The sequence below is a fragment of the Calliphora vicina genome, chromosome 1, assembly GCF_958450345.1.
Source record: "Calliphora vicina chromosome 1, idCalVici1.1, whole genome shotgun sequence".
Lineage (NCBI taxonomy): Eukaryota > Metazoa > Arthropoda > Insecta > Diptera > Calliphoridae > Calliphora > Calliphora vicina.
Genome location: NC_088780.1, coordinates 83,052,189 through 83,064,655, shown reverse-complemented (window position 1 = coordinate 83,064,655; position 12,467 = coordinate 83,052,189). Strand labels below are relative to the sequence as shown.

General features: G+C 34.1%; 1 protein-coding gene across 1 annotated transcript in view; it reads right to left on the bottom strand.

The window, feature by feature from the left end:
- Positions 1-11,314: 11,314 nt before the first annotated feature.
- The window catches only part of LOC135963256 (peroxidase), a 93,140-nt gene continuing 91,987 nt past the window's right edge, over positions 11,315-12,467 (bottom strand). Inside the window, exons 9-10 of the mRNA XM_065515034.1 lie at positions 12,281-12,386; positions 11,315-11,777 (exon numbers count right to left, since the gene is read on the bottom strand). Coding sequence (XP_065371106.1) covers positions 11,666-11,777; positions 12,281-12,386 — 218 coding nt within the window. The 3' untranslated portion in view covers positions 11,315-11,665. The remainder of the gene's footprint in view (positions 11,778-12,280; positions 12,387-12,467) is intronic.

Genomic DNA, 12,467 nt, shown 5'->3' with positions numbered 1-12,467 from the left:
ATAGATATAGTCAATATTGGTTCAGAACCAACCTATGTAGTTACTAACAGAAGGGAGGTTCTTCATTTAAAGTGAATGGAGGGTATCGAATGACTGTTCATTCATTTCATTTTCATTTCATTTATTGTAATATTGAAAGCCACATTTGGCCAATTATACTAATACTAATATACATTCAATATTAATACTAAATATTACTAAGTTTAACAAATTCATATGCCTTAAAAAATAAATATGTATATACAGTGGTGGCCATGTAATTAAGACAAAAATTGTTTGCTAAATTCCATGTGATCGTCAATTATTTTTTCAAATATTTCCACAAATATGTATGCATGAGGACTGTTTTAACACACAAGTGTGTTTTATTCAACTGTGTCAAATCATACATATTCTCCATGAACCCATTAGATTTTTCTACAACTTGACCAACATTTTTTTTTTTTAAATTAACATATTTTCTCACATTTATATCAATTTATTTTTATTATTATAAAATATTCGGACCAAATTTCGTATTTTTAGTTCCATTAGTTTCGCTCATATCATGTTATTAACAGCGGATGTTCGCTGAGGTGGGTCAACGTATTTCCACATATCTTTGTCCAAATATGTTTTACCGATTTTTCAAAACATTTTTGAGAAACTAGAAACATTAATAATAAATTTCATATAATTAGAGGTCCTTTTATTTTGGCTCTATCGCACTTAAAATTCAGTTGATGGAAAAAATTCAAGTATTTGTCTTAAATTGCTGTCCACCACTGTACATTATCAAATAAATTTAAAGATATTAGAACTATGGCCCCCAGCCAAAAAAAAAAGCAGTATAAAACATCACTGCGAGAATAATTCTCACACAAATAATAAAAAATATAAAAGGTCCATGTGAGCGAAAAACTGTATATTATCCATGGCAGAATTAAAAAGGTACTATTATTAGAAAGTATATTATCAATTTTACATTTTCTATAACGCCAAAGCAAATGATAATGAAAAAAATATTAAAAAGGTTATTTGAAAATTTCAATTTTGAAAAGTTTTTATCAAAAATTAGCAAATTGTATTTTATTATAAATATAAAATGAAAAAAGTGAAAAAAAATCATGGTTTGACGTTCTTAGGGGTAAATATTAACGACTCTCTCTAATAATTCTACCGGGTTTGTTGGAAAGAAGAGTTTTAATGAATTTTAAATAAAAACAAACATTGAGAAAACCGGTTCATTACGTGCTAAAGCATTACGATCCACAAATATATGAGATAAGTATAGTTTTAAAATTATTTTTTGAATATTGAAAATTCCTCAAATTAATAGGTAATTTATTCCATAGACGAGACACTCTGACCAGAAAAGATCGTTCATAAGTAGAACAGGTAATACGTGGTACAATAATCTGTACATTCCTACTTGATCTAGAAAAGTGAAAAGTATTCCGCAGGTTAGGTGGTGTCGTACTCACTATAAGCCTATAAAAAATAGTAACAATCTATATTCTACAAATTTTCTAAATGAACAACCTAAAATATTTACTACATACGAAGATATGTGTGTTTCCTTATTCGTACATTGAAAACAAAGCGAACAATAGCATTGAGTAATTTCTCCAATCTAGAAAAAGACGAAGAAACAGTACCAGATGTTACTTCCAAACAATAACACAACTGCGATGTTAAAAGGGCTAAAGCCACCTTGTTTTCATTCTCTGATCATATACACATTGACTTTGTTATAGAAGTTCGTGAAAAGGGGGTAATTGATTGTGTTGGGCAATATGCAATCCTCTGTCACCTTCTCCCCAACCCTCCGATCATTAGGGATTGTAAGGACATCGAAATCGCGGTTAACAAATTGACTAATGCGATTGACAGGCCGATTTCAGTGTCTGCAGAGGTAGGAAAATACCACCATAGTGCTTCGAAAATATTTATGTCCATAAAACTTAATATTTCGTGGCAAATCCTATATTTCCAATGACGGCCTTACATCGGCAAGGCAGTGAAGCTATCAAATTGGCAATAAAATTTGCAGGAATAGCGTTCAAGCATTTTGCAATCCTTGAAACATGATATCTGAATTAGTGCAATTTTCGGGATCGATTCTTTGATTAAAGATTTTCCAAATGTTCTCAATCTCGTTTAGATCTGGTAATTGTGGTGGCCATTCCATTACCGAAACTCTTTCTTGTGCTAACCATGGCTTAACAAGATGTGAACAGTGCTTGGGGTCGTTATCGTGCTGAATAGCTCATCGAAGAGGCATATTATCCTCAGCATTTGGAAGCATTACTCTTTCCAAGATGTCTCTATAGATTAATCCATCCATTATTTCATTAATTTTGAGCAATGGGCCAACTCCTGCAGCTGAAAAACAACCCCCATACCAATACGTTGCATCCTGCATGCTTCACTGTCTTTTTGCAGTATTGCTCTTGAAGCCGCGTGTTAACTGGTCGTCTTACGTAACACATGAAATCACTTCCGATGATATTAAATTCGGATTCGTCGATAAATAGGACCGTCGTCCAACGTCCAACGTTTCTTTTGATTACGTTTTGATATAAGCGGTTTTTTGCGCGTAGGAAAGACGTCGGTGAAGCAAGCAGGATGCAACGTAATGGTATGGGGGTTGTGTTTTAGCTGTTGGAGTTGGCCCATTGCTCAAAATTAATGAAATAATGGATGAATTTATCTATAGAGAAAAGAGTAATGCTTCCAAATGCTGAGGATAATATTCCGCTTCGATGAGTTATTCAGCACTATAACGACCACAAGCACTCTTCACATGTTGTTAAGTCCTTCGCCTGGGTAACGATCTTGTAGCGATGCGAGGGCTTATATACACTCTGTGGTCAAGACCCCCTTTGTGGTTGAGCATGTTCTTCTGGCACTTTCATAAAGGAGGTCGCGACTTTAAGGGAGTGTATTAACAAAAGGTTACTCATCTTGTCAAGATATTGAGGCGATAGTATGTTCCATAGCTGTCGCGTCAAATATTATGACATATATCCTCTCGTGATATCCACACTTGTGTTCGCCACTTGTATAGTAGAGGCTTTACCGGGGGTACCACAAAAAATATGCACTTTTAAGGTCGAGGTGAGTGGAAGCTGTGCCGAGGACCTGGATGGTTAGTGTAGAAATAAACTAGCCGCTAACAGCTCACCTCAGCGTCAGGGTAATACGCTGTTGTAAGTAGTTGCCTAGTCCACGCACGCCGTCACTGCGTGGATGGTCCGTTGTTTTTACGTGCCTACTCGTGGGAACAAAATTGAGCGAAACACAAATTTGAATCTTACAACTACTAAGGAGACTTCCGATTTCAGGGATATTAAGGAATCGGAAGGGGGGGTATCGGACATCACCCTAGAAGGTGATTTAATCCTGACGGACGTTCATGCCAGGATCTTGGAGCATGAAGGACCGGTGTTAAAACTTGATGTTAATGGTCTTTTGGGACTGTCGAAAGACTCCTTTGGGGAAACTTGTGCAACTCAGAGGTTGGAGGAGTTGGTTCTGCTATCAGATGAAAGAAGGTTAAGAAGTCCTTGAGTCAGGATGTATATCTTCAGGCAGCCATAATTGATCGGAATGATCCGGATGGGAAGATCAGTACCGACCAATGGCAGCTGCTTGAAGTTAGACTCCTTGACGAGATGGCCTTCTATAGTGGTAGCTCTGAAGATGTATCTTTCAAAGGTGCTGACTGGGCTAAGGGAGTCAAGGTCATAAACTGCGGAAATAAAAACTCCTTTGAGTTTTTAAGGACCGTGGTTGGGAAACTTGGCGACCTAAATCCAGTCTTAAAACTAGAAGTGATACGCGCTTCGGAGCTACCATTAAGGTCAATAGTGACAGTATGGATTCCTCCACCCGTAAGACCGGTGGAAACCATACTGGCATTATTGAAAAAACAGAACGTTCATCTCCCTATAGATCAATGGAAGGCTGTAGCCTCGATGGTGTGCAAGGAGAACAACGGGAGGGATTTCCGGTTCGCAGTGGATCGCAAATCCCTCGAGATTCTGGATAAGGTGAAAGGGGTTGTCAATTTTGGATTTGGCACTGTCAGGTTTCGGTGCTCGAAACATGACACTACCAAAGAGGCTGTTACTGGTGCAGATAAACCTGCATCATTGTGAAGCGGCCTCGACAGAATTGACAAACTTTCTCACCAAATCCCAAACCGACGTGGCCCTGATCCAAGAACCTTGTATCAATCAAAATAAGGTTTGCGGGTTGGGGATAGCGGATACAAGTTATTTATTCCGTCCACTGAGGACAAGGTAAGAACGTGTATCCTGTCAAGGATCGGTGACATCACTGTCGTCAACAGAGAAACCAGGGGTGAGCGGACGCTGACATTGGCTTCGGTGTATATGCCGTATGAGGCAGCAGATCCATCATGCCAAATAAAATTTCCCGGGAGGCGTAAACAGCCATAATGGTGGACTAAGAAACTTCGAGTTCAGAGGTCGACGGTTAGGAAATCTTTTAATAGGGCGAAGCTCACTGGATTACAGGGAGACTGGAACAACTACAAGGTGTTCTTCAATAAATACAAGGGAGATCTGCGTTTAGCTGCGTTTCTTGATATAGAAGGCGCCTTTAATAACATTAGGACAGAGGCAATTAGGGACTCGTTAGTAGAACTTAGGGTTAACGACTTCCTAGTGAGTTGGATAATCTTAATGCTGGAAAGCAGAATTATCAACTCAACCCTAGGGGACGATGTGATTAGAAAACGGGTTACCAGAGGAACACCACAAGGTGGAGTGCTTTCTCCTCTTTCGTGGTTACTGGCGGTTAATTCTATTCTTAGGACCTTCGAATCTAAGGGTAGGAAGTAAAGACCTGCACAAGCTGCATTGTTTAACACGAAGACAATTGCCACATGATGCTTTTGTCATGTCATGTTATGTTCTTTTACCTACTTAACAGCAACACGCAAAGGCAATGTATATCAAAACAAAAAACAAACGCAGCATCATTTTAACAACATCATAACACACACAACATTAAAAAAATTAACAGATGCATGGATGACATGGAAAATAATTTCAAGTCATTTAAATCATGTATGAGGCCTTTTTTGTATGAGATGATTTCAATTCACTTGTAGTATTTATTGTGTGCAATAAGAAAAAATCTATATTAATATATAAATGTCTTTGTAAGTTTGTTGGTTTGTTTATTTGTTTGAGCATCACGCCTAAACGGCTGAACCGATTTTATTGAAATTTGGAACGTAGATAGATCCTTACTGGGAAGCGTCAATAGGCTATATATTTTTTACTACGACAGGGCTAGCGAAGCGCACCGAGTCAAGCTAGTTGACTATAAAAATACAACTGAAATTTATATTTATATTATATAGTAGGTCAAAATAAAAATACGAAAGTACACCAATGGGTTTTTCAATGTTGTTTTGGAAAATTTTTCAATATTTAGTAATATTACCTGTTATATTATTACTTAAAAAGGAATACGTGGAATATAAGCCATAAAATGCCAATAATTTTCATGGAATTAAAAATGTAATGTGTTTCACATACATATTTTAAATACTACCTGACTTAGGTACAACCGCTCGAATATTATTAACGGGACATTTAATAATTACATTGCTAAATAAAATAAAACTTCATGAACAAAGCCAATTGGCCTATTAGACGGTGTTTAATTAAAGAAAATTAAATTAATGTATAAATCCTTAACGGTGAAGTTTATAATATATTTAATGATATTAAAGACAAACGTGTTTATTATACTCGTTGTAAAAACGTGTTTAAATTTAATGATGTGTCTCTGAATCGTTCGCGGCATAATTGCTACAAAAATATAAATTAAATTGGAAAATATTTAATTTTTTTATGATTTTCAGCTATACAATGAGAAAATATGTATACGTTTCAGACTTTTCTATACATTTAGAAATATTGGCCAATATTGGGATATTATACAAAAATATTTGAACTACATTATGCAATTTATTATAAAATAGCAACAAATTTGTGTAAAAAAATTAAAAATTTCCTTCATGTACAAATTAATAATATTTATGAACATGTTCTTATTCTGAATGAAAAAAGTTTGGAAAAAATTCATGTTCGATTAATAATATTTATTAAAAAATTCATTTCAATTATGAATTTCTTTTTCCTGTGTTACACTTTATTATTTATATTTTTAAAAATCCTTATATTATTTGTTCTAAATATTTAAAAAAAAAATATAATGCTAAATAATAATAGTTCTCAGATTTTCACAGTTCAGCAGTTATGTACAATTTCATGCGATGACATTGAACAACACGATGTGCGCGTCGACACAACAAAACAAAGCATCAAATTTTGAAGTAAGACATTTTTCTACAAAATGTTGTCTTGTGCAGGCCTTTAGTAGGAAGATAGTCGCCTATGCGGATGATATGGTGATCCTGATCAAAGGAAAATTTCTCTCAACTATCAGAGACATCATGCAGGAATCGCTTGGCGATCTCTCGTCCTGGGCGAAAACTAACGGGCTGGGGGTAAATCCAACAAAGACGGAATTGGTGTTATTTACTAGGAAGTACAAGGTAGAGAGCTTCAATTTGCCGAAATTAGACGGTGTTGAGCTGAGTTTATCAGGGGGAGCCAAGTATTTAGGAACCTTCCTTGACAATAAACTGTCATGGAAAATAAATACGCAGGAGAGATTAAAAAAGGGCCTCAATGCCTACTATACAGTGGTGGCCAGGAATTTAAGACAAAAATTGTTTGCTAAATTCCACGTTATTGTCAATTATTTTTTCAAATATTTCCACAAATATGTATGCATGAGGACTGTTTTAACATACATGTGTGTTTTATTCGACTGTGTCAATTCATACATATTCACCACAAACACATAAAATTTTTCTACAACTTGACCAAAAAAAATTTTATTTATATTTTTATTATTATAAAATATTCGGACCAAATTTCGTATTTTTAGTTCCATTAGTTTCGGTCATATCATGTTATTAACAGCGAATGTTCGCTGAGGTGGGTCAACGTATTTCCACATATCTTTGTCCATATATGTTTTGCCGATTTGTCCAAACATTTTTCAGAAACTAGAAACAATAATAAATTTCATACCCTTAGGGGTCCTTTTATTTTGGCTCTATCGCACTTAAAATTCAGTTGATGAAAAAAATTCAAGTATTTGTCTTAAATTGGTGGCCACCACTGTACATGCAGGAACTCAATTGGTAAGAACTGGGGCTTGCGACCTAGTATGGTAAATTGGATCTACACTTCTGTTGTTAGACCTATTATTACTTATGGTTGCACAGTGTGGTGGGAGGCAATGAGGAAACGTAGCTACAGGGCTATACTCAATAAAGCTCAAAGGTGTGCATGTCTGAGCATTACAGGCAGTGTTTGTATTGCTTGCTTGAAATTATTTTTTGACTTTGCTGTTTAACTTTGCAACTACAAACTTGTAGTTGTAGTTAAGAAAATAAGTAAAACTGAAACACAGTGAAGCAAAAACAAACTCTGATTACAGGTGCCTTAGGTAGCACCCGCAGAACCCTGAGAAATATGTTGAGAGTGTGGCAGCAAGGAACCTACTCAGACTATTACGAGTCTTCTTTGGTAAAACCCTTGAGGCTGGTCTTATTGGTCATTACATTATTCTTTCTGGAATCTCTGACTATAAGATCGCGACCTTTAGCTTCGGTGCATCACCCCAAGTAGAGTTCCCCAATAGGGATAAGTGGGTTGGATCCGATCAACTGTTTGATGGGTGCGCAGTTTTCACTGACGGTTCCAAGATGGACTCTGGTATAGGGGCCGGCGTATATTTGGTCGACTATGATATCAAGCGCTCATATAGACTCTCTTATGAGTGTTGCGTCTTCCAGGCGGAGATCTTCGAGATCACGTCCAAAATTTCACTATTATTAGAATTTTTGATTCTGAGTCAAATAACGAAATTTTTTTTTTGGTTTTTTCAAAATATTATGAAACTTAATAGACCCGCCCACCCAAAAATATGCGTGACCAAGAATAAATTTTTTCGTTATTTTACTCAGAATCAATAACTCTTATAAAGGTGAACTTTTGGGCGTTATTTGATTTTTTTTTTTGCTAAAATCGACATAAGACCTGTATTATTATATATATCATAAAAAAAAACTAAAAAAACTGCTTTAAATTAAAGTAACATAATAATTGTTCCTGTATGTAGACTTTCTTGGGCTACTGTATATATTTCAAAGACCTTTGCAATGACGTATATAAGACCATAGCAAGTTGGACCTGGGTCATTGTTTAAAAAAACAATTCGTAAAAAAGATAAGTTTTGTTTACCTAAAAATATTTAAAATTTGTATTTTGAAGTATAATTTGGTGAAGGGTATATAAGATTCGGCACAGCCGAATATAGCTCTCTTACTTGTTTTTTTCATTTCTTTATTGTAGCTTCATTATTTAATGAACTAACAATAAGTGATTCAAATCTTATATCTAATAACTTTTATTTAATTAGTCCAGCCAGTGGCGGACGAAAAAATTGTTTATTCATGGTTGTTTTGTTTAAATTGGCATTCTTCCTTCTAGATTAGGTCTGCTGTGTCCCTCCTTCTTAATGCATTTTTGCGATTTATTTTTCATGTTCGCAAATAAAAGTCACAGGCTGACCTTTACGAAAAAAATAAATTATAAATCACTCATCCACATTATTTGTGTTTGTTTCTTTTCTGTTTATCTCACCCCAACCCTAAACTGTTCTCGAATAAATCACTCTCTCAGTGATATATCACAAAAATTATTTTTAAATGGCTGCGAATGAGAATTTACCATTGAAATGAAAGTGAACCCGTTATTTTCGGTCTCTGATAAAAACGCGTAAAAGGATTAAATTTTTAAAGGCACATCTTTATATTTTTTGTTAAAAAATTATTTTATTTTATAATTTTGTTGATCTACCTTTGTTTTTTTCAACTTGATTGCATCTGCAACTCATAAAATCAAAAAAATTTCTAGCAAACGTCTTTGTCAATGGAAAACCACTCTTCCTGGATTTTTCCCATAATTTGTTCTTATTTGTCGGACTGAAACCCTCCATCTTCCTCTTGAGCACTCCAAAGGTGTTCTGGTGGGTTTAGGTCCAGTGGATGTGCCCCCGCTGATGAACGCGTATTTCGTAAGAAACTACGGGTATCGGGAACAAGTTCCCTAATTTCATCAGAACACATTCCATTGTAGTATCGATAGAACAGTGAAACACAACCCACATTCCGGCGATGCTCCAGAGAATCAATAGAGCTGGATACCCTACTGCCGCCGATAAGCACCTTCGCCCTGTCCTGTACGCGGTCGAACTCCAAAATAGACTTCGAAGCACCGGCCCATACATGAGGGTTGTATCCCATTTTGGTCGGATATAAGTGGTGTAAATAGTAAGGAGATCAGATGAAGAGAAGCATTTCTTACACCTTCTTAGAAAACCGAGACACTTGAATGCTTCTTTCGACACTTGAAAAATATGTTTTGTCCAGCGAACATCACACTGAATTCTCATGCCTAGAACATCGAGAGCTTCTGATTCCTTAATATTTACACCACCCATAGAAACAGATGAAGCAACATGATCTGTCGTGCGTTTGTGTGTTAACATACAACATTGAGTCTTACATGCATTAAAATCGTGCATGACCTCATTCGGAGATTGTCACAAGATCTTGGTTAAGTGTATCATTCATGTTTTGCCTCATTGCCCCAATCTCCAAAAGGCTTGGCCTATAGTTGAATGAATATGAATGGCAAATGTTGCTGTCATCTGCAAAAGAATAGATAGGGTTGGAAGTTTGACTTAGAAGGTCATTTAGAAAAATAAGGAATAGAGTAGGAGAAAGAACGGAGCCTTGCGTTGAAATTCCAAATATTGAAAAATTTTACCTTTGACCTTCTCGATATTTAAAATTGCATGGACTATAATATTCTGAATAGGTTTTACTTAAAGTTTATAACAGTAAGGAAATTCGGCTCATTCGCCAAAATATGGCCAAAAATTAGTTTTTCTCTTATAGGAAGTACTGTCTTACTTTTTTCATATTTTTATTCCCTCTTATGTTCTCAATAAATCCATATGTGATGATTAAAAAATTCTGTAATTTGTTTAACAAAATTTTTAAAAATTTGAAAATGGAGTTTTGATTTTGAAACTGCCGTTAAAAAAATTAAATTTTTTTGGTCATAACTGCGAATAGGTTAACGGTATCCTACGACGACAAAAACTCATGTACTTGTAAATATGGATATATTTTAAGTAAAAATGAGTTTTTTTTTTTAATATTTATCAAAATATGTTAATTTTGTTCCTACATTTCTTGTTCTAGTGGTCTGAGACACGTTAATGGTGTGGCGATTTTTTAATAACTTCAAAATTTTTTAACCAATTTTTGTGTTTTATATCTTATTAGAACGAAAATTACGTGCACATTTCGATTCTTTTAAATTAAATTGCAAAAGTAACTATTTAATTGCAACATTTTTACAAAAACTGAAAAAATTGCATTTTTTCCCCTTGTAAATGCACCTCAAAACTGAATCGCAAGTCGGCACGGGTTGCAATCATGATAGAAAGACAAAATTTCATATTTAACTATAGTTTTATAAATGGTGCATTTCATGTCAAGTGAACCAACTTTTGAAATCGATGTCTTCCTATCGGTATGAAATTTCAGACACAATTTTTCAACAAGATCGGTCGAGAACTCTGAGTTAGAGGGGGTCAACATAAGATACATGGATAAGAAAAAACACCTGATTGGCCAAAATGTAAAATTTTGACCCCCTCTAACTCAGAGAGTTCTCGACCGATCTTGTTGAAAAATTGTGTCTGAGTTACTATCCAACTAACAGAACTAACCTTGATGCAAATTTCAATCCGATCGAAAGACATCGATTTCAAAAGTTGATTCACTTATAAAATATATAAAAAAATGCGTTCCAAAATTCCAAAAAAAAAAAAAAAAATGTTGGGACACTCTAATGACCCGCTTCCGAAAATCACTTTAATGTGCATAAATCTCTTAAAAATACAGGTATAAACATAAAATTCAACAGAAATAACATTCATATAGACATAAATCACACCACCTATTTTCATGGCGGTAGGTCCATAATTAGTCAAAGCTTCCATATAATCATTCACGAAAATAAATTATAGTGTAGGTTATTATATGGTAGGACTTGACCGAACATACATTCTTAATTGTTTTCCTTTCGTGTTTCTGAATCAGTCCCATTTAAAAAATAAAAAATAAATTTTTGACATATTATTTTGTACATTAAAAAATTATATATTGATGTTATTCTTATTAAAATTAATATTTACAATTGAAACTAAAACAAATAAAAACAATAATGCTGATACATGATGTGGGTAGTAAGTAGTTATCGCTAAATATACAATATAAAAAACAATACGAGTACATTTGGAAATATATAAATTTATATTTAGAATAAAATAAACAAAATTAAAGAGAAAAATTAAATAAAAAAAAAATACATATCATACATTAAGTGGCCTTCGAAGTTTGAAATGTCTTCAGCAAAAGATTCAGGAAAAGTATACAAATCGCAAGTAAGTGAGCACACATTAATAAAATTAATTTACAACTATTTTATTACTTTCCATAACCATGCAAGGGTGCCGAGGATGCTGCCAAATACGGTTTCTGGTCAATCCATTTCGTTAAATCTACTTGTGGTATATTAGAGCATGGCACAACAGGATTTCTGTAAAAATGTTTAAAATATATTTTCAATTAAATATTTCTCTTAAAAATCTTTAAATAAAAATAGTTTTAAAGTTATGTAATATATTTTTTCACTTTTTTCTCAGAAATTATTTGAAATATCTTCCACAATGTACATATAAAACTGAAACACATGATCTCCAATGACAGACTATCGTTAAAACTAAACAAACGTATGTTTAAAAACACTTTAAATATTTTAAATAAAAAGGGAAATATTTCAATTCTCGGATCATATTTACATACAGTTCTTGGGTGAATGAATTGTAATATACTATTGTTTAAGAAGTCGTTAACATGACCTTCAATTTGAACTACTTCCACTATTTTTTTTATGGGAAGCAATTCTTAAATTTAAAAATATTGAAAATAATTCTGTATTTTGCAACCGCTTCCAAAAACCTGAAAAGTGGCTGGTTTGTTTTTTGTTATGAATAAGAATTTATTTTAAATACGGTCGTTTATTTTTATATAACAACTTACGATTTCGAAATAGTTAAGAAGGCTTGTGGTTGCATGGATGCAATATTGTTACCATTGTCGCACAAAAGGCGTGCCATACTTGCTTTTCGTATTTCAGCTAATTGATCTATAAAATGAAAATTCAAAAAATGAAGCATTTTAATATGGTTTTGCTTGAAATATTTATGTTTGTAGGTTGTATTTGTAC